General features: G+C 41.9%; 1 protein-coding gene across 3 annotated transcripts in view; it reads left to right on the forward strand.

The window, feature by feature from the left end:
• MXD4 (MAX dimerization protein 4) overlaps positions 1-22,714 on the forward strand; it is a 38,915-nt gene extending 16,201 nt beyond the window's left edge. For all 3 annotated transcript variants that reach the window (XM_074541667.1, XM_074541666.1, XM_074541665.1), the window contains exons 4-6: positions 15,207-15,321; positions 18,382-18,541; positions 19,911-22,714. In XM_074541667.1, the coding sequence (XP_074397768.1) occupies positions 15,207-15,321; positions 18,382-18,541; positions 19,911-20,059 (424 nt within the window). In that variant the 3' untranslated portion in view covers positions 20,060-22,714. The remainder of the gene's footprint in view (positions 1-15,206; positions 15,322-18,381; positions 18,542-19,910) is intronic.
• The last annotated feature ends 375 nt before the right edge of the window (positions 22,715-23,089 follow it).

Consider the following 23,089-nt stretch of genomic DNA (forward strand, 5'->3'; position numbering starts at 1 on the left):
TATATTACAGGTATCAGAAATGTACACGTACTCATGATTTGGACAAAGCTGCTATTTTGCAATGAAAGATGGGACTAAAATACAGTTTAGACTCAATTATTATGTCCTTTTTCCTGCTGAAGTCAGCTTTGGACTGTGGAGCATGAGTGGAGTTCTGGGTCTGGGCTCCAGAAAGCCAAGCAGCCAGCAGGGAGCCGATGGGTGAGAAACCAAGTGCATGCATTTTTTTCCACTTGAATTTGTTCATCCCTCTCTTCAGACATAAGTCCATTGTGTGTCAGCCTCTAATGGACTATGTAGAAGGTGGTTTATGTTTTCAGGACCTGCTAATTGACCTGGCTAGTTCTCATCCAGCATGGTAGAGAAAGTGGGCTGGACTTGTACAAAGTAGAGATGGATGGGCCAGACTTTCTGCTACTTTCAGGACAGCCAGGTGCTGATTCCCTGCATACAGGGCAAGAGAGGCCTGATGGTGACTGCTCTCCTCATTGGAGGAGAAAAAAAAAAGTTGAATTAGGTATTTTGAAAAAGAGGGGTTTTTTAAGCTTGCTTAGCTACATCTGGACAAGTGAGCTGGAATTTGATTTTTGTTTTTTTTTAAGGTATTTAGGCAGCTAATGGACTTTAAGAAGCTGGCCTCTGAAATGAGTCTTATATAATGCAGTGGGAATCCTTGGCTGAATCCCAGCCAGTCAGGTCTGTGGAAGCCCACAGACCAATATACAGAAGTGGTACCTGCTGTGGTTTGAAGGAGCAGCAAATGTGCCTGAAAGTCAGCAGTGCAGCTCCAGCTCTTTGAGGCAAGGTTGGCTCTGGATTCACACCAGATCTGCAGGAGCCTGGCTTGCTTTCTCCCAAGTTTGTCATGAGCATTCATGTCCCAGTGCCCCTGCTTGGAGTAGACGAAAAGGAATCAACGTCAGCTGGAGGAGGTGGCTGTGTTCTGTGAGTTGCTTGTCCTGTCCCTTCCTCTCCCTGCCTCCATGCTCTACTGGCATCTGTAGCTCTATTTTTAGCACTCCTTTCCCTGGAGTGACTACCTCACTTGGGTATTGGATATACCATGGCCTGGTCCCAAATTCAAAATGTCTCTTTCTGAATGGAACGGTGTGTACTTCCCTGCTGTAGCTCATGCTCCTTTTCCCTCGTGGTCTCTGTCAGCAGACACTTGTGCTTAGATTTACTGCATAGAATTCCTTTGCAGGTCAAGTAGTTTTTAATCTGTGTTTTTTCCCCTTGGTACACTGGCAGACTGTGGGCCCAACTCTGCCTCATGCCCAGGGAATTTCAGTGGGGAGCTGTGCCTGTTTCCAGGCTGAACCCTGCATCACATCCAGGCAGCTGCAGAGGATGCAGAAAGGTTCCAGAAACTGTACTGAGCATGAGCATTTAGACAGCAGATCATAAATGTGAAAAAGCAGAAGGCAATTTCTTCACAGAAGTTTAATTTGGGCCTTTTTTGGAAAAACAAAACTAAAACCAACTCCCCCCCCCCCCATCCCCTTCCTTGTGCATGGGATCCAATTAAAAACTGACTCCTCTTGTCCTAAAGCCCTGTGCAATCCCCAGGAATGGATAAGATATTCCTTCTACCCGCTCCTCCCTACGTGTGGAAGGAGAGAATTGTTTTGGGACTTTGATAGAGTGCTGTCTTTTGAGATGGAAATACATATGCTGAGCTATGTTCACACCCTTCTAGGTTAGAGCAGAGTGACAGGACTTGTCAGAGGATGTCAATTGGCTAATATTATTGTTTAATGCTAGTTTATGTTACACAAGCTTTTTTCTACACAAATTAGTGTGACTAATTTTGTAGCACATGGAGATCGGCGCAGCCGACACAGCAGAGGTGTGGGCTGGGATGTATGTACATGAAGTCATGTTGCAATGCTTCTGACTTGAAAAACTAATAACTCTGGTTGCAGGCTACATGCCCTACATGAAGAAAGCCTTTATTAGGTTCTACCTTATTGCAACAAAGCAGATTTGTGTAACAGTCAAAGACTGCATCTGGAGGTGGCAAAACGCCTGTAAAAGGCTGGAGTTGTAGTGGTGAGTCCTCTTCTCCCAGCTGCCTCCTTGGGATTGATGCCTAACAGATTTATCTGCTTTTCTTTTCTTGATGGTTCAGTTTGGGTAACTAAATGAAGATACAAGGTGCTAAATAAGGGGCCTGCCTGGCGTGTAATTGCTGCCAGGACTCAGCAGCTCCTATTGAAGTTAGGAATACCAGCAGTGTTTGCAAATACCAGCTGCACAGACACTCTGTGTCTTACGTAGCACATTAGCTGGTATTTACAAAACATAAAGGTAGCAAACCCTGTAATTCCCCAAGAAAGCTGACTTAATCCCGATTGGTAAGTGCTGTTGTGTTGACTGCTGCAATGAACAACATGGGTGGAGCAAATAATTTCTGCTAGGGAAATTTGGGAGCTTGTTGTGTGTGTTTGCTAGAAGCAGTTATTGGGTGTAGGTGCTAAGAGGTGTTTTAAATAGACTGTTGGGTGTCTTGGTTCCCACTGCCTGACTTTACATACTCACATGGCGAGTGAGTCCAAACTTCTGGCGCTTCCTTCCATTGCCAGATAACCTCAGGACACTGCACTTAAGAAATCTGAGCTGAGTTTTGCAGGGAAGAAAGAAAGAGGGAGAGTTTTGAAAGGTGTTCCATACCTTATCATCCCCAGATGGATCATTTTCAGACTCTGCTCAACTGCACCTTATCTGGCTCAGGACAACTAGTTTTATACTGTTCAATGGAAAGGGAAATTGGTTGGACATTAAATTATAAACAAGGCACTACTGGTGTTGTGGCAAGCTGTATCTAAACTTGGAGGCAGGACTGTCAGATATCTGCAAGTCTCCACTGTCCCTTGATGCCAGATTTTTTCTTTTTTTTTGTTTGTGGGGGTGGTGGCAGAAATAGGTATATTCAGCTTTTAATTCACCTGAAAGTAAAAGTACCCATTGCAGCCTTGGAAGTGACCATCTTTAATTACAGTCAGTGCATTTAATCCCTCCCCTAAATTTGTTTATACATACACCTCACTGTCTTCCATTCACCTCTAATTACAAGGTTTAAATGAGTGAGTTGGAGACATACAGAAGACATTTGGGGACATGTATTCTTAATTACTTCAGTGTGATTTCTTTTCTTCTCTCCTTTGTTGTTCTCACTTGGGGTCTGAACCAGCCTTCAGCTGGCTGGAGCAGGCACCCTGCTGTTGTCCCAGGGCACCTCAGCTGTCTCACTGGAACACATCTCAAGTATCTGCACTTGTTGGTAAAAGCAACACCGACCACTTCCTTGCCCAGTGAAGTCAATTCACTTGTGCATGCTCAAGCTGCCATCATTAGCTGCTCCCTCTAAGATGGCCACGAGGCTTTGGTAGGTGCATGTGCCGAGGAAGTAATAGCAGAAGCAAAAATGAAAGTAACACATAGCACTAAATATCTCTTTCTGATAGTTTCCTGATCAGAGCTTAAAACTTCCTACCACTGTGAAGGAGCAAGTAATTGTTTAGGTGCTGAACTGGAGACAGAGTTGCCTTAGCTCTGATGAGGTTTTAAAACTGGTGTAAATTGCTGTTGTTTCTTTTGGTGCCTTGTGCATGTGGAACGTGGAGTCCCTACAGCATTTGTCAGGCTGCTTAAACTGGATACTTGATATTTGGATACTGAGGTTCAATAGACAATAAGATCACAGACACAGGTATCCAGTATTGCAAATATTAATGCTTCACACTCATTTAAGTTGATGCAGGAAAAGGCTGCTTAATTCTGGCTGTCTTCTATCCCTAGGCCTTATGCTCAGTGTGTGACAGCAATGCATGTTTTTAATTTAGCTAAAATAATTCAACTTGACTTGCCTCTCCTTTAATTTGGCATCATACCGTGGTATTAAAAAAAAAAACAAACTTGAACACATTTCTCCCCTCATTTGACACACGTACAAAATAACTAGGTCTATAGGGAGGTTTAAAATTAGGCAGAAAAAGCTCACTAGGCCCAGAAGTGTGCTCTCTTGGCTTAGTGCTGTGCTGCAGCTCAACTTCTCTAGGCTTATTTAAGCATTGTAGTCTCCCCCACACTTTTTTTTTAAGATCCTTCCTGTTGGCAGCTGTCCTGAGACACGATGTTCTTGCTTAGCATTTTGATGTGGGGAAACAGTCTGATAATTAAAGCCGGTTTCAAGCCATGAGCTGATTTGTGAGCAGTGACTTGCTCTGGGGTGTTGTCAGTCGATAAATGTGTAGCTCATGTGCACAGAGCTGAGCTGCACCTTGGTCCTGGAGCCCCACGTGAGAGGGACATGCAGCTCCCAGGAGCCACTTCTGGGGGAGGCAGACTGCATCCTCTCCAGCCACCTGGTGGTGAATGGTTAATTTGTGAAAAATCACCACTATCATCCTGTTCCCCTCTGTGTGTAAACCCCGTGCAAACCTGTTGGTGTTACACAGCTTTCCTTGTTTAAATTAATGTAATTCTCTTTAACCCACTCTCTGCGGTCCTTGACAAATTCCTTCCGAGAGTACTGTGAAAGGTGGCAAAAGCCAACACACCTGTTGCAGGTCTGCAGACTCACACCATGGCTTTGGATGTGCTGTGCAAATTTGCTTTATGGTGCTCCACGGCCAGGGAGGGCCAGAGTTTTACTGCTGTACGTCCTGACCCACTGCTGGGGCTCCATGGGCAGCGTGTGAGTACGTGTGTGCCTCCATGTCACGTCAAGTGGGAATTACAACTGCTTGATCCTGTAATGGCATGATCTCGTGGCAGCCCTTTCCTTATCTAATTGTGTCTGACACTATTCTGAGGTAGCAGACAAACTTGAGTCTCCCTGCAGTGTAATCTAAGAAACTTGAGTGCCAGTAAGACAGATGGGTTTGAGAGGTCTAATTTAGGAGGACTACTAAATTGCAATGTGCACATTTTAATGTGCAAAACAAATGGGTGGCTGGCTGAACGAAGTATTAAATAGGTTTATTAAAAGCATGGCTGACTAGTTTTTTGTGGACTCTTTTCAGTATGTATGATGGTATTTCCATCATTCATGTATTTCTCTTCGAGGCACTGTTGTTCATCTGCCTGGATTAGGTAGGTACTGTATGATGCTGAACTCATAGTACCAGGTGACACTTCCCTCTCTATTGCTTAAAAGTGTTAGAGAGGTAAATGTTAAAGACAATCAGTAGATAACAGGGCTAAAAATAGAAGACACCTGAAAAAGAAATTCCTTTTCTATAACTCTAAGAATTGTTCCTATTTGTCTGACATTGACTTTGAAGGTTTAAAATACAGAAAACTGTTCTTTATAGATGAGCACAACCTAAAGGCTGATATGCTAAAATATAAGTTGGAGTCTCCTTTTTTTCCCTTTTTTTGCAGAAGAAAAGAAATCCATACAAGGGCAAAAACATACTGCAGTGGTTTTCAGCTGTTTGCATAATGTTTGATTTCTGTTGCCTCAGATTCTTGCAAGGTCAGAGATTTATTGCCTATGGTCAAACGATGTAGAATCTCATACATGTAAATTTATGATGGATACCATCCAGGAAAGACAAATGATATCCAGCTGCCATTGCTTTTGATTGTGATGCTTTTGAGAATCCCTGTACAGCTTGTAAATTCCTGTTGACATTTCACGTGAAGTACATCTCAGATTTCTGTGTGTTGCTGTTAGTTATTGCCGAGACACAAGAACAATGAAGGGCTTTTAAACCTTTCATGGCTGCTCTTCAGATAAGAGCAGCTTAAGACAGTGGGATGGCTGAAGCATGGGGAAAGCTGTGAGGAAAAACCTGCTTCCAGGGATGAGTCTAGAAAAAAACAAGGAGAAGAGATGAGAGTGGTCAGATGATGGTCCTGCAGCTCTTAGTGCTGCAGGGGCAAAGGCTGTGGTTCCCCAGTGGGTAAAACAGATACCAATGAGAGCTGCTGGTGTTCCCCCTGCGCTGGAGTCCTTGCTGAGGTGCTCCTGCCTGTGCTTGCCTTGCCCAAGGGCTCCTCTGAGCCCCTCCTGGCTGCTGGCTGGGCCTGGGGGCGGTGCGGGGACGTGGGTGAGCGTGCACCGTCGTGTGACACATCCCTGTCACACCTCGCACGCCTCAGACAGCTCCTGCTCACTTGGCAGGCACGGGAGCTGCAGTGGCAGAAGGTTGAGGAGCAGTGCAGCAGCAGGCACCAACTGTGCCACAGGGCTTTTGTTTCTTCTGGTGGCCAAAGCCAGGTGTGACTGTGGGGCATGCATCAGTCTGTGTGCTTCTGCTGCTGGGAAGGTTCCTGAAGGGACAGCACGTGGGCACTCTGGCAAGCCACCAGCTGCTGAGGCTCTGGTCAGATCTCTGGTCCTGGCGTTGTCCACGTTGCTTTGCAGGGTCATTCCAGCCCAAAGCAAGCCTTGGGAGCTGCTGTCATTTGCCCTTCTTAGCTGATGTTCCCGGGTTATGGCAGCACATGGGTGACCACAGCTCACCTTCTGGTGGGAACCAGAGCACAAAGTGCATCAAAGTCTCCTTGTGGGAATTTTGAGAGATGAGATGTTGATGTAGCCCAGTGCTTGTAACTTAGGACAGGGAATTGTCACTGCATTCAGCAAGGAGCTACTGGAGCGACAGGTAATGGTGGGAGAGACAGGAGACAACATGGGCAGCACGGTCTGCCAGATATTCCCTCTTTGAGGAGTCAGCAGCTTCCCTCTCACAGACCAGCTACTAGTCACCTGTTCCCAGCTTGCATTCTAGCTAGCTTTCTGTTAACTGGCTAAAAATGCATCCATTTGTGGCGCTGCAGATGCTTCCATTAACTTATGTGTACTGAAAGATGTAGGAGTAAGTTCTGGTTCCAGGTATATGTTCTAAAATGTGAACAAGTGGCATCTTTTGGAAGGTGAAAAGGTAAAGGTCAAGTGTGGAATCTGGACTCATCTAGTGGGCTGAGGTGGCACTAAGGGAAGGAAAATAAAATGCATTGTAACTGCTGAAATGTGCATTTAGATATAGTGTAAAAGAACCAAAATATTTTTCAGAGTGATAAAACGTGCAAAACATGGAAATCACAGGCTGTGTTAACAGGCAGCAGAGGTTTTCTCTATTTCCTTAGCATTGGGAATAGCACCAGACATTGCTGAGCAGTATTCATATGAAAACTTGCAGATGAGTCCAGAGCAGCACTGACTCTCTGAAAGCTTGTGATGCTAAGAGGCACTTGCAGCAGTTGTTATCCCCTGTTTGGACACTTCCAAGGTGGCTGCTTTCAGTTCAGCAGAGCAGATGTACACAAGTATTCAGCTGGAAATGCATATTGAGGATGAATACAGTTAATACCACAGTAAATAAGGCAGGTGGTTTCAGGGTTGTTGCATTTAATTCATTAACAATCACTGCAATTAGGCACTCACTGCTCTTCCTCCCTGTTAGTTTCCATGTGGGCTTTACTGCAGAATTTAGTTGCAGAGGCCCTATAAGATGTTAGCCACAGACAAAAAATGCCTTGGATGAATCTTCACCAGTGGGCAAACTTCAGGCATTTGTTTTTACCGTGAAAAAGACCCTCAGCTTCCTGGTGTTTGGTTTATCTTTCCTTGGACAATAAAAAGCCAAGAGGTTTGCTGTAAGAGCAAGACTGCATTTTCTGGGTTTGACTCAAAGGCACTCGGCTGTGAGCAAGCTTTTCACACATCTCGGAGCAATCTGCACACTGGGTGCCTTGCTATGGTACAGTGCTTTAATACTAAGAGGTTTTCTTTCCTTTTCACTAGAGCATATTTGTTGTGTAGTTGAAATAGATTGTGCAGCTCAAGTGTGAGCTAGAGCATCCTTAAGAAAAAAAAGAAGTATTTGAGGTATCCTTTGTAGAGAATAAAGTATTAAAAGTGTTTCTGAGTGAAATAAATATGAAAGAAACAGGAATTTTTATTGCAGTGGAGGGCTGTTATCTTCTATTATGTTTAATATTTTGCTGGAGATATGCTAAATACTGTCTGAATCATTAATAAATAGGTTTCTTTAGAACCATTTATCTGATTGAATTTCTGTGATTTCGTAAGCTGGAAGCTTATAAATAATCTCTTTAAATGCCTTTGTAAACAAATGTGTTTTAATTAGTACAGAGTCATCTTTGGTAGCTTACAAAAAGTCTTGTAGAGATGTAAATATGTAATTCCTGACACTTTAATAAAAGTGTTAGCTTAAAGAGGAGCGAGGCAAGTATGTTTAAGTACCAGCTTCCACTAAGCAGAGTTGGGTATATAATTACATGATTACCAACACTGCATATGTGGCCATGATATCCAGAGCTACACAAAATAATATGAATATATTAAATTTTCAGTACCATTAAAACAATTTGCAGCAAAATTCTGTCACGACTTTAGATGTGACTGTGCACAGAATAAAAAGAGCTGCAGCCCTTAAAAGATGTTGCCTTGTTGTGTCAAGCTCCAGTAAGAAGGGGTTGAAGCTGGTATCAGAGGACAGGCAGAGTTTCTTGCCCTCGTTCTACCTTGGTGGCAGGTGAACCCTGAAGTCATACTAGGGAGGTTTTTACTGCTACATTTCTGCATTTTTTAAAAACTTTGAAATAATGATGTTTATGAGTAATGATGCTGTCAGTGTTCATCCTTACCCAGTGCATGTCACAAAGTATCCTGAGCTTCTCTTTGCTGATTCTGTCTAAAACTTGAGTCTTCCCTGTATGCAGGTATTTGCATTTCATAAATAAATCTGTGAAGAGTCTTCCTGTAAGAACATGACTGCCTTACAATTGCTGTTAGCTCACTTCTGTATTTTATGCTGAATTTCATGTCTGGCAGGGAGATAAATTCACCTTGCTTTAAGGAGGGAACACAACCATTGGTTCACTGCTGGTGTCTCTGACCCAAAGTTGTGGGCTCAGGCCAGACTGTTTGGTTCATAGTGTATCTGGATAACATTTAACTCCAGAAGTGAATTTTTGGTGCAGAGATTCTTCTCTGACTTTACTCTATGCACATTTTTAAGCCAGATTACACAGCCCTTATGCAACAATGAAAAATTTAGTAACTGCTCTATATTTAAACCTTTGTGTGTTAACTTCATTGCACAGCACCAGGATAGGTTTGAATGTGGAAAATAAAGTGAAACATTAGGGAAGGAAATTGAAATGCTTAGGTAACTCTGTCCAGTTTGTAATAATGTGTCTTCTAGATTAATTTCAAATATGTTTCTAGTCTTTGAAGTTGGGGTTTAGTTTTATTAAGTTTGTACTGAATTTGCTTTGTGATAGGGCGTGATGCTGTCTGGTTTTTGGACCAAAATGGTTAATGTACAGAAATGACAGATTTTTAATTTTTACATCTATTTCAAATCTATTGCTTATTCTCACTGGTGTGGCTTGTAGAGATTGCATTGCTTGAGTTTGATCTCGTTGAGAGTATGTCAACCTCCTGTACACAGAGCCAGTTTAGTGGAGTAACATTGGGACATCTGAAACACAGACACATGTTCAGTCACACAAGTGTTTGTTCAGTCACATAAGTGTTTTCAGCACTAAGGTACCCTACAGAAAGCACAGTTAGGGCCTGCTTGTGAGGCCAGCATTGTTTCATGCCTGCTTCAGTGATGCCCTGTGGTGAGAGGTATGATGGGCTATGCATGTGGAAGCAACATCATGTCTAACCCTGCCAACTGCTGCAGCCAGCATGAAGGGAAAATCAGGGCATGCGGTGTGGAATTACAGACATTTAGTGGCTTTTTGGCCATTTCCTAACCTTCCAGAGCCTTCCTCCATCAGCTGGAGATGCTGCATGTCTAAGATGCCAGTATGGCCAGGACAGCTCCATTGGCAGACTGGGCAATCTGCTAGTAGCAGGGAGCAGGTGTGGACCAGGCAGAACTGTTCTGGGATTCCCACAGGATGACCGACTGCTGATAGAATTCCTCCCTCCTTTCTACAACCAGCTCTGGGTCAGCAGAGAATGGGTATGTGGAGGAGTCATTCCTGTGCTCCGTGGGGGCGGTGGAGTGAGACCTGGAGGATGTGCAAGGTGAACACTTGTCATGAATTTGACTTCTCTGTAGTGAGCTTTATGCTCTTGCTCACAATTGTTCAGAAACAGATGAGCATGGTCCATCTGACACTTTCAGCAAGTGACCTTTGGCAGTCAGGAACACGATGCCAGCACTGGGAACTGTTTATCTTTGGATGCAGCTTCCAGGAAATGCCCACCCCGTGCTACCCACCACAAACACATGGAGGGCTGTTGGAAGCTTGTCTGCAGGGAGTGCCCAGCTGGGTGGCAGGATGGACAGGCACACATTTCACAGGAACTCAGTAATGTCACCCTTGATCATGAGTATCTGTGGCCGTTTAATGTCACTGGGGCTTGGCTGAGGCGTGCCATGCTGAGGACTGAGCAGCTCATTTGGGATATGCACCTTGCCTTTGCAGCTGGCTTTGTGCAGCTCACTGGCCTCTAAATAAAGCCTGTAGATTTATACTTGAATGGTTTAGGAAACACACCTTTGCTGCTGTCAAAAAACTGTGCAACGGCTGCTTGAACAGCTATCTGCTGTCTGATGGCTGCAGGCCATTTGTCTCTGCTGTGCTGGGCCTGACAAAGCCCTGGAGAGCCCCTGTGGAAAGGCTGCAGTGGATCAGGTCACTCCACAGCCCTACCAGCAGTCTGTCAGGCAGAGTGGCACAGGTTAAGGCCACACAACTGGGGATGTTTTGCTGGTACGTGAATAGGAGCAATCTTGTGAGTCAGATGCTCAAGGGTTACAGGCAATTTTGGATTTACATGTTCATAGACATGGATATGTGTCTGTGAATGTTTATTGCTCTGTCTGGGTAAATCTTTAAGAATCTCCAAGGACTGCCTTTCTGGCAGCCTATTCTGGTTGTTCACCATTGCCCCAATAAAAAATTTGTTTCCCACTGTCCACCCTGAACCTCTGAAATCACAGCCATTGCCTTTGTTGTATTATTTAGCCCTACAGAGAAGTATTTTGTTCCCATTGCAACCGTCTGTCAAGCAGTTGTAGGAATTTCTTGGAGTTGTTGCAGTTTCCTTGGAATGAAGATTATCCAGGGTGAACAATGGACTTTTTTGTTTCTTTTTTTTTTTTTTCTGCATCTTAGTATTCCATTTCTTGGTGTACTGCTTGGATTTCCATCTGGGATCTCAGATATGCAGCAAAGCTTATTGACTATTATTTAATAGACTCATTTAACACAATTATGAAATTGATTAGGGTCAAAGATCTTAATATGTCTTTGTATGGCAGCCCTTTCTTTGAGAAGTAGTGAACCTGCCTTTTCACAGCCAAACACTTGAGCAAACTGGAGTCTCCAAGGATAGAGTCAGTGAGTGGTCTTCTTGTGATGGTCTTCTGGTGGATGTCCTTGTTCTGTAGGAAAAGTCTTACTACCCCTTTTTGCTGCTTTGTCCCTCCATGCTGTGGGGCTCCAGGGTTCATTCTGTCATGGGCTCTGAAAGCCCAGCCTCTACTGCCCATCATGGCTTAAGTGGATTCAATACCAGTTTAGGGCAGTTCCTGCTGGTAGCCTTTGGGTCAGTTGTCAGCAGGTGGCTTTGTCCTTTATGTGAATGTGAGGGACCACCAGAGAGCTGCTGGACATGGCCCCTGCCCTGGAATGCTGACCAGCCTGGGCTTATCAAGCACTAGAAGAGCTGTAAAGCAGACTCAGAGGACCCTGCTGTGAACCTGCTTATGGGGAAACACTGGAGTCTTGAACATCTGAAACCCCTTTATCATCTGGCACAAAGGACAATGTGATAAATCAGACTGGGCACCCATGCACCTCTCCATATGTGGGGCTACACCCAAAACAGAGAGCTGCAGGCTTGATTTGGATTTTGGATGGCATTTTTTAGATCCCTGCCTTCCCAGATGAAATCAGTATCAGTGATGGGGGGTGGGATATTTCTGTGCATCCACCTGAAGTGAGGAAATTGCCCTTTTCTGTCAGCTCTGCTGACAGGCAGATACCACAGTGGCATTGGAAGCTGGAGCAGAACATAATGACCCAACTTCAGCCATGTTTCATGCACAGAGACTGTTACCCTGTTGCTCTGACACCAGGCTGCTTTTTTTTTTTTTTCCTTTTTTTTTGTTATTTTTTAGGTGGAATTTAAGGCGTGAGCTGCAAAACACAAAGCAGCCCTGGCTGTGATCACCTCTGTGAGTGCCTTTCCCTCCTCCTGTGGTCACAGGCAGCTGAGGAAAAGCAAAAGCTGTCAGGTCCCTGCCGAAAAAGAGAGAAATTAGTGCTGGCAGAGTCTGTACGAGACAACTTATCTGCTGTGAAGTTTGAGTCCCTTGTTCCTGCTGGTGTGATCTTTTAATGTAACATGCCTGAAATGTTTTCTTACATTCTTGCAGTTTTTTCTAAGATGTGCAAGATGAAAAACGTGGGGATATTTACTCCAGTGACAGAGGAGTTGTGGTGGGCTGGTTTTCTTTTTGTACATTCACAATCTACGCCATCGATTATAATATACAAATTAGTCACATAAACATGTCTGCATTTATGTAAAGATCTATATAAAGCTTATGCTTTCAAATCTGTAATGGATTCATAGATGTTGAGTAATTAGATGAAAGAAAAAGTCCTTTTAAGAAAAAAAAGGTGAAGTTACTGGAGGTCTTTCAGCAAGTGTGTTTAGCACATTAACTGCTATCAGTATCAGCTGGTAGTACTGGAAAAGCCTTAAAGCAGTTCTGTTAATATTCAGCTCCTTTAATTCTTCTCACTGGTCACTTAAAAATACTCTTCTTAGATTCAGTCCCATGTTCTTCCTGGCACTTCTGTAAAGTCCTGCTCTACTGGGCTGGCAGGTAACATTCAAGAGTTCATGCTTTACAAAGGCACACGGCCATGCCCCTGAACCTTGGTGATATTTCTGTGAACTCCCCAGTTGATGGCAAGGAAGTGCACTAAAGCCTTGCTTTCTTCTCCCTGTGGTAAGCAGACTTTCCTCAAATAGCAGGAGGCAGATAAGTTCACTATGTAGTCTGGTTACATTAATGTTTTCCAGAATTAATAGTAAGTAAATCTCAGATCAACAGTTCTGTATATTCCTTATCAGACTTCTAATTGCTCCAAGTATATTGCTCATTCTATTTCTAGGTGTTTACCCCTCTATTTACTATTTGGTACCATTCTTCTCCTCTTCCTTCCCATATGCTCCTTCATCTTGAGTCCCCACTTTCTTATCATCAGTCTAAGTACAGTTGCATCCAGGTTGGGCTGAGTGAAACAGGCTCATGTGGCTATGTTCAGAGGCCATTTAGAAAACAAGAAGATTATTTGAATTGAGTCCCTGACACAGGTTTTTGTATTTAAAATGCAACTACCCCAGGTAGTTGTTAGAGATTACAGACACAGAAATAAAAATTTGCCTGGTTAAAATTTTCTGTATAAATATCAGTAGTCCCTATTTTGAGTATTTCAGTATTTTAAAGATTGATATTCCAGTTTAAAGTAGCAGCTGCAGGGGATCTGATTGGGCTCTTTTTGTGAATGCTTCAGCCAGTCTTTGTTGGTGTTGTTTAAATAAAAGCATTTTGATGCTTAAGTTTAGAACCTTGTATTTAAAAACAAACCCCAGACCTAAAGGCTGTTGTCACTTTTCTCTGGTGAATCAGATTTTTACCAAAAATGCTTTTTCCCTAAGTGGCTTGAAGAAAAAGTTTAAAATTTTATGGAAATGCTTTGTGGTTTCTTAGCTAGTACACTGCTGATTTATAGGCAGAGAGAACTACATGTGTGACTATGTAGTCATTGCTGTTCTGTATTAATTCTGTTTTGCTTTGCATTTTATCAACGTTAATTCTCAGGTTGTTTTCACATTGCACTAATCATTCCAATTACAAATGTTTAATTTATCATTTGGTGCATATTAAACTCTGCTGAAGAATGTTTGGGCCCCAGAGTGTTTGTCCATTTCAAACACTGATGCTGGACTGTGGTTCTGAGCTCATTGTTCAAAAAAAAGATCATTCTTGACCAGAAGTGTTGAATTCCCTGCAGTGTTTGTTTCCTTCATGCAGCATTGAGCAAATTTGAAAAAGATGATTATTCACCTCACTCTTGGGATCTGCTTCAGTTCCTCTTATGGCTGTGAGGGCAATGCCAGCTCCAGGTCATGGCTTTGCTCAGCCTGTAACAGGCTGGCAGAAAGGAGGATAGCAGTTATTCATGGAAGCACTTCCACAGCCATTTCTCATTGCAGAACTGTGTGAATTCCTGTTCAAGGGGTGTGAATTAAAACCAGGAGAGATTTTCTTTAGAATGTAACTGCAGAAACACACTCCCATGCAGTTCTTTCCTTGGCCACTGCCTTGTTTTGGATAGGTCAAGCAACTCTTCCTTGGACTGTTGTATCACCAGCTGCTTTCTAGTTTGGAAAATATTTGTAGAAACAGTACTTTGTTCATCCTCATTTTACTGATAGATATGGCAGTAGTGCAGGAGAGATTGTTGAGAGCAGCAGTAGTGTTACTTGCAAGGGAGTAACAGAGAAAGCAGGACCCTGTTGTTGAGGAATATGGCTGGAAGTGTCTCTTCTTGTGTGTTTATAATAAACACAGTGCAGTGAGAGGAAGAACTGTCTCCTCCTGAGGGGACTGTGGGTCAGTAGAGAAGGGAGGAGAAGGGCATCAGGACTTCCCTATTAAAATGCATTGATAAACCATGGCTGGAAACAACTCTGAGCTGTGAGGAGCTGCAGGGATGCCCTTGGCTTGCATAGCTGGAGTGTGTCCTATTGCAGCAGGCAGGGATAGGAATGGGGAGAGGGGGATCAGGGTGTGCAGCTGCCCACAGCTCTGTCTGTGCCTGCAGAATTCCCTGCATTTGAGCAAAATCCCAGGTTTTTGGCCTTACCCAGCCACAGGCTGTGTGCAGCCCTGCCTGGATGTCTCAGATCTCTGAGCATACTCCCCTTTGGTTAAGATGGGACTGAGCAGGCTGAGCAAAGTGCTCTGAAACACAGGTATGAGCCTCCTGTGTGAGTGTGCCAAGCAGCATTACTGCATTTCAAGTGACCTTTCAGTCTGAAACTCTGCCAAAGGGAGGGGAAAGGAAGCCACGGCTGACTCGAGCTCTGAGCAGAGATCCTGCAAACAGATGGTGTTTGCATAGAGGAGATTCTGGTCGGGTGCAACTCCACTACAACTCTTGGTTTTTGATGATTGCAGGCGGGCTAAACTCCGGCTATATTTGGAACAGCTAAAACAGCTTGTGCCTCTCGGGCCGGACAGCACCAGACACACCACTCTAAGTCTGTTGAAAAGAGCTAAGATGCATATCAAGGTAAAAACATTCATCCATGTTTTTATTTCTTTCAAGGGAGAATCTTCCAGAATGTGTATCCATAGAGAGGAAACAAATTTTCACACAAAATCCATATCCATATGTCCCATCTTCTGGATTTATTGGCCTTTATTACTTGCAGGGATTTCAGTCACAGTGTCAAAGTTTAGTCGTTTGCTATTTAGCATCTCAGATATATAAAATAGTGGTTTTGTGATTTCTTAGTTGCTAACTAGTGTATTTAATACACTATAATCTAATTTATTTTACACTATAATTAAAAAAAATATCAAAGCTGTTCTTTAATTAATATATTTATTTTTAAGAACCAAGCAAAGTAGCATTGTACTGAATTTGCTAAAATGTAAAAAAGCCAGATCCATTAATGATAAAAAAAATAATAGAATCAAAAATATCATATCTATTAGTGAGCCTTACCCCATCAACATTTTGTTGACCAGGTTCTCATTTAAATGAAATAAAAAATTAAATGCAATCTCCTGTTAGTTGCTGCTCCCCTTGTTACAAGTTTAAAACAAAAAACAGCCTTAAATCTCACCTATGATCCAGCAGCAGTGCAGGTTCTACATTTGCACAAGTAACTCAAAGGAAATTATTTCTCAGGCCTTCTCTCTCCAAAGACACCTTCACTCCCATTTTCACTGTCATTGTTTTCAGGGAACAGGGTTATATGCAGAAATAAGGCAAAGAGGTATTCAAATGTAAAAGTTAAAGAACAGGTTTCTGCTGCTGTGTCCAGGACTGTAATTACTCATCTGGCATTTTTTCAGTGTTACAGAGAAACAGGTCAAGAAAAGTGTCAGGCAAAATTGAACACTGCCAGTAATCTTGGAATATTTTGGAGAACATCCTGCTGATGTACAGCTTTAAGATTCACTGCTGTTACAGAAGTGGGTGTGATTCATATGAAGAAATAAAGATTATTCTAAGCAAAACCATTCTTGTGAACAAGTTTACAGAGCTACTTTTTCAGCACTTCTAAGCACATTTACTCCAGCTGGGCAACCCCTGTTTTTACCATTTGAGAATTTGGCCTCTTGTTTATAATTCAGGCTAACATGCATGAAAGGCACTGCATGTGGTTTTTGTCTTGGGCTGCCCCCCTATGATGGGCTTATGCATACAAATTGAAGAAGTGTTTTTACAAGTGGCGAGTGTGCGAGATTAGCCCTGCAGTTACCATTTCAGCTGCTGATAAAAAAAGCTGGGAACAGATTCTTTCCAGATCTCTCTTGCACAGCACCAAGTACTCGTCTTCTGAAAACCCAGACTGAAGTTTAACTTTCTTTTTAAGATTTTAACTGAACCTGCCCAAACTGGGTTGGCATTTAATTGCTCCCCTTTTGTCAGGTCAGCTCCCTCTCCTGCCCTGCCAGAGCTTGCCCGTGCCCAGCTGGCATTTTCAGCAGAGTTATTAGTTCTCAACTTTTCACACACACGCACACACACACACCCACACCCCCCCCCCCCCATATATTGAGATCTGCTCTGAAAGACTAGATGGTTTTGAGTCTCCTGGATATGAATCACTGAGTTCTTGCCTAAAATAGTTGTTAGAGTTTAGGATTGCAGCCAGGAAAATACAGGAAAAGGAAGTCTGATCAATTGGGCACATTTGGTTTGTTGTGTACATGGATGTACCAACCCCTTTTCCTATTATAACATTGTGTTTCCACCTATGATGATTATCTGCAGAGTGTATTGCCTGGGAGGGGACTTAAAATGTGGTGGAAGAAAGTAGATTTCATTGAGCCAGGAAACTGCCCCATTCAAGGGTGTCAGTTATTTTCAAACACTTTTATTTCAGGCTTGCATGGGAGCAGCAAGATCCTGAAAGGGTTTTCTTGTGTTTTGCTGTGCAGTGTCCCAGCCTGCTCTCCTCACAAAACCAAGGCTAGGTTCATTCAGATGGCAGGGAGGAGACTTCAGCAGCTGTATTCACTCCCTGCACATCTCCTAAATCTCAGTGATCATGTAAACACAGCTCACAGAGAAATCTGCTCACTCTTATGAGTGCTTTTACTGCTACAACCTGTAATTTACTCCATCAGATAGATAATTTTTTTTAATAATAAAAGGTGTTTTGATTTGTGTATCCTTCACGCTTTTAATCCCATCATACTCTTACAAATTTTTCCCTAATTATGCAGTCAGTTTTTTTAAATGGCTAGCAGTGATTTGGAGAAGGGCTCAGTTCAAGTACAAAAAGGTACTTTATTCCTGTTACTGTATTTGGACCAACAGTGCAGCACATTTTATCGGGTGTGAAGCATTCTTTTTATTTGCAAAATTAATACCTGCTTTTATTCTGTCAGAGGGGAGATTTTAGGTAGATATGTGAAGGATCCTTTCACAGGCTGTTTGCCGAGAAATTCTGAATTAATACCACCGACTTTGTAGATATCACAGAATTATTATACTTGCTCTGGAGAAGTTCAAGGGAAAAAAAGAGCAAGAATAAAGAGAGTTGTTAGTAAATTCCTCCATCTATATATAATTAATGCTGCTTATTGTTAATGAAGCATTTTAAATGCTAAAATTTTCCATGGCCTACGGTAGGAGGGAGAACATTCAGAGGCTCACGATGGTTTCTTTATGGTGATAGGTGGAGTAAGAGACTCATCTAAAGATGCATTATGTTCTCACTGAAACCTGAGCTGTGCTCGAGTTATCAAAGATGATGCTGGTTTCGCCTGATAAAATGATTTAAATATTCCCCACAACCAAGGCAACAATAATTTGGTCTTAGCCAGGGAATGTCAGCTAGTGGCAAGAGAGTCTCTGAGGGATTTTTTAAAAATTATAATTCTTTTTCCCCTGTAACCATGTATCTTACTGTGAAACAAATTCAGCCTGCTAAAATTGTACTGACTCTACAGAATGCTAACTAAAAAATCGAAATTTTACATTTAACTTTAACGTTATATTAATTAAAATAATTACATTGCTTTGAAATTACTATTTATGAGAAGACCTTAAGTTACTTATGCTTTGCCATGGGTACAGACTGCCAGCTCACTGTGTTTCTCTCCCTTTAAGAAATTGGAAGAACAGGACCGAAAAGCTCTGAATATTAAAGAACAATTACAGCGGGAGCACCGCTACCTCAAGCGCAGGCTGGAGCAGCTCTCCGTGCAGGGCATGGAGCGGATCCGCACTGACAGCATGGGATCAACAATATCCACTGACTCTGAACAAGGTAACTCAGCCAGCCCTTCCCAAAGGGCCTGCAGCAGCACAGGGGGAAAGGGAAGCAGGGAAACAAGGAAATGTCATTTGGAACTAAAATCAAGCTTTCAACAAAACCCAGACAAAATTATAACATAATGAGATTTGAAGAGTAAAAAATTAAGGCATCTTTTTCACATTCTTTGAAATTTTTTTTTCCTAATGAGTTTTGAAGCTGTTAACATTGTGTGTATTTTTAAAGCTATTTTTCCTGCATGTTTTTTTGGCAGTTTTTTTAACAGTTACCGTTTAATGTTTTGAATTTTTGCTGTAATTATTGGTAAAGCTGGCATAATATTTTCTCATGGAAAAAAATATCTTATTTAGCCTAATTCATTTGTGTGAATAAATTATTTTCACATCATTTATTGTGAAATTTTAAAACATTTTCTGTGCAACGATCACCAAGGGTTCTGTGCATTTGTTTCTTATTTAAGATAGCTTGTCAAGCTGGCTGTTGCCATTTCTTATTTTCCCATTTGGAAGTTTTTCTGGCAGAACAGTTGCTCAGGCTGGCTGTTTCAGGGGCCCAGGGGGATTGAGTGGATGGTCTTGGGGCAGGTGGTCACCCCATGGGCAGCCAACACCTGCATGGCTGGAATTACCATGGACAGTTCTGCAGTAGGACAGACTCTGAGGGCTGGCTTTTTTCTAAATCAGTGTCAATCTGCAGGTTGGAACAGTTCTGGGAAAACATTTGGTATTTATCAAAGTTGCAGGGTGCCCTCATCACGGGAATGATTGGTATCTGATTCTGTTGATTTAGGAGGTTGAACAATTGCTTTATTAAAACTATACTATATTACATTACAATTATATTAAAGAGAGATACTATACTATACTATACTATACTGATTATACTTACTACTAATTGAAAAACTCGTGTCTGTCTGCAGACTGACAGTCCATACAGCTTGGACCTGATAGGCTAATTGACATAAACAATTTCTACCAGAATGTAATTACTAAATTTCTTTAGGTAAACAATCTTCTTAACACATTCTACATCTGCAAAATGCTAGGAGCAGCCAGCAGAGATAAAAATTGTTTTCCCTCTGCGCATCTCCAGAAAAAAACCTGAGAGAGAGAATTATGTCTCTCTGTTCAGAGAATGTGAATGCCACAGGTGTTGATGTCATGGAGTATATTTATGTGGCTGAGGACAGAAGGAATTTTAATTCTCAGGTGGACAAGATGATCCTTTCCTCAGGAATTACTGTGCCAGTTCTTATTTTTTTTATAATTATTGCAACTGAAGTGTGATTCAGGTGTTGATTGACACTGGCCCATGACCAGTCGCTACAACTTTCTGAAAATGTGCCTTCTTATGTTTTCTTTAGAAGTAGACATTGAAGGAATGGAGTTTACTCCAGGTGAAATGGACAGTATTGGAAGTGCCAGTGATGCTGAAGACCACTACAGTTTGCAGAGCGGTTCGAGTGACGGAGGTTACACACATTCCCGCAGACTGAATGCCAGGCTCTCATAGTGCCTGAGTTACCTGCTCAACTCAGGACCATCTGACTGAAGCACTTATATATGAATATTCCAGAGGTGTCAACTGCCACTCTTCCGGGAAACCCCAACCACAATACTCTGACATGGAGGTTTCTTACCCACGGTTCCCTGCACTGTAACCACAATATTAGATATTGTAAATCATGGGTTTGCTGCAGAGAACTGTGGTTAGGTACAGTTGTGACTTAAAGCTAGCTTGATGTAGCCATCCTGCAAATTAAAGGAAATAAATTATGTCGTTCCATTCAAGAAGTATTAAATTCAAACTGTTGGAAGCATGGCGTAAGGGAGTTTGACAGTTTATTTTGATTTTGCAGAAACCATTTTCAGACATGGAAGAATAAATGAAATCTACAATGTGTTAGTGATTCAGAGATACAAAAACCTAAAACTACTTTTTGTGGTATTTTTTCATGAAAAAACCCCAAACCCAAAACATTTTGAATGTTGTATAGTGGGCTCCATAGAGTAAATTCTTTCAGCAGTTGTTGTTTGGGTGAAGCAGGCAGATAAATCTTCAAATCTCAAATGATCTTTAGAAAAGGTCGTATTTACAAGTCACTACTGTACTTCAAAATGGGGGAAAAGCCAGCTCTAATAATGACTTCATGTGGGATGATCTCAACTTTCTTTTGCTTTTTGTATTCAATATCCAACCAGCAGCAAATCATTCTATCCATGTTAACGGGAGCAGTAGAAAGCAACATGGCAGTTTTAACCTGTTACCGTGGAGTGGATGACATTTGAAGCATTTCAGTGGTTTTATGGGTTGTTGTTTTCATTTCTTTCTCTGAAGAATACAGAACTCAAGTGATCCAGTTTGTGATAGTTAATCTTTCCTTGCAAGGAAATGAAATCTCTGTTTGCTTGTATTTTTTTTTTCTTCTCTTCTATTTACACATGTCAATACATTCTTATGGAAGGCATGGCTTAAAATTACAGTATTCAGCTAGAAGATAATTATTTTTTTTTTCTTTTGCACACTATAATTGCATTTTCTATTCTTAAAAAAGTGCAAAAAAATTAAAATGTATGCTGTAAAACAGCAAAGTTTATTTAGTACTCATCAAGCTGTTCAGAACATATTTACCCAAATTGTAGCAATACTATGAAGATGTATTTTAATACAACTTCTGCTTAGTGAAGTCATTAGAGCTTGGCTTGCCGGGTAAGAAAAAAATGGACCAGTCTTTGCATTATCTGTTTAAAGAAGGTCTTTTAAAAAAATAAAAAAAAAGAAGAAAAAAAAAGAAAAAAATTGAAAAAAAAAAAAAAAGAAAAAAGCTATAAACACTTTTAGGGAAGTGATTTTAGCAAGTGTAGTCTATATTTCCTGTAAGAGATTTTGTATTATATTTTCCTAAATGTTCTCATTTACTTGTATAAGGAGGGGAATGGTACAGACCCAGACCAGAGTCTCAGGGACTCTTCACCTTTGTCATATTGTGCCTTGGTGACCATTTATGTATGCCTCTCCTTCTCATTGTTTAAAGGACAACTAAGCTTTGTTTCAAGACCCTCTGTTCAAATGGTCAGTTGTCCACCTTCTTACGGATGAAGCAGAGAGGTGTATTTATATCTTCACCCTCTCACAACTGATTCAGTGTGGCTTTAAGTAAAATCATGAAATTAGGTTTTGGTGCGAGGGTTAATTGTGTTTGTATGAGCCCTCCCTTGGATTCTTCAGCACCCAAATCTATTTTTTGTTAGCTTATAAAGTCAGGGTCTCTGTGAGACCAGCGCTCAGTGGCTTGGGAAACACAAACGTACTGTGTAAGGCTATGGGATGTCCAAGTGTGGTGCCATTTTTAGCATTCAGATACAAGACCTCATGACAGACTGACCATAATGATCAAAAGCAAAGGTTCAGTTGTTCTTTCAACATCTGACATACGTGTCCTCCCTTTGGCTCTTACAACACGGAGTAGAAATATGAATACATTTTGTGGCAGCTTACAGATCCTTGTTTGCACTCTCGCTTACTGCTTGGAACTTGCCAACAAGGAAACGTATACATTTAATTTACATAACCTAATGGACGGCCACCCCTACTTTGGCTCTGGGGAGGGGCCTAAGGTTATCAACTCTGGCAGCTGAATAAGAAAACAATTAACCTTTTCTGTGATGCAGGTTTTGGTATTACATTCTATACACCTTGCATATTACTAAAATCCTCATTGTTGGGGAAAGCACACAGCAATATACTCATTGTGTGTAGCTGACAAGCAGCAGAAATTACTAGCTCCTTTGGTGCATATGTAACTAATTTCCAAATCATGGAAAAAAAAACAAAGAGTTTACTTTAACACACGACTGTTAACAGGAAAAAAAAAAAAAGAGGCTAGTATATTGTTGCTGTTCATTTATTATATAATGAACACATTCATGGATTGTAAAGTGTTTCCTTTCATGACAAGCAGCTCTTGCACAGAACCTCCTAATGAAAAGAGATTTGAAACTTACAGAAGGAAAAACGAGACTTTAAATTGAACATTATTGTACCTTAGGTCAACCTGAAATTTTCCTTTTAAAGATGAATGTGCTAACTTAATGAGTTCTTCCACGCTGGGTATCCATGGCTTTGTAGATCTTATATTTTCAATAAAAATTACTCGAATAATCTTGAGTGGAAATAAAAAGGGTTTATTTGTTTTTACTTTTTCAGTTGTTACAGCTGGGAGCTATTAACGCTGGTAAAGAAAAATGACACCATACTGCCTGTGTCATTCTCCCTCAAGCACAGCCCAATTTAAGGTGGAATTTTCAGGCACAGCCCCCGGACAGCAGCAGCCCCGTTAGAGGCACAGCAGATCCTAGGGTCAGGTTTGGGGGCTGGCCTGTCCCCATAGCAGAGCTGCAGGCAGTGGGGACAGTCGGGGCTCTGACATTCTTTTAGGTGCTGCTGCTGAGCAGCCAGTGCAGCACTGCCTGTGGTCACAGCACCTGGGATGCAGTGTTATTATTTTTCTCAGCTGGACACTTGTGTGTGTGCCCTGTGGGT

The sequence above is a fragment of the Zonotrichia albicollis genome, chromosome 5 (genome assembly GCF_047830755.1).
Source record: "Zonotrichia albicollis isolate bZonAlb1 chromosome 5, bZonAlb1.hap1, whole genome shotgun sequence".
In the NCBI taxonomy this organism is placed as follows: domain Eukaryota; kingdom Metazoa; phylum Chordata; class Aves; order Passeriformes; family Passerellidae; genus Zonotrichia; species Zonotrichia albicollis.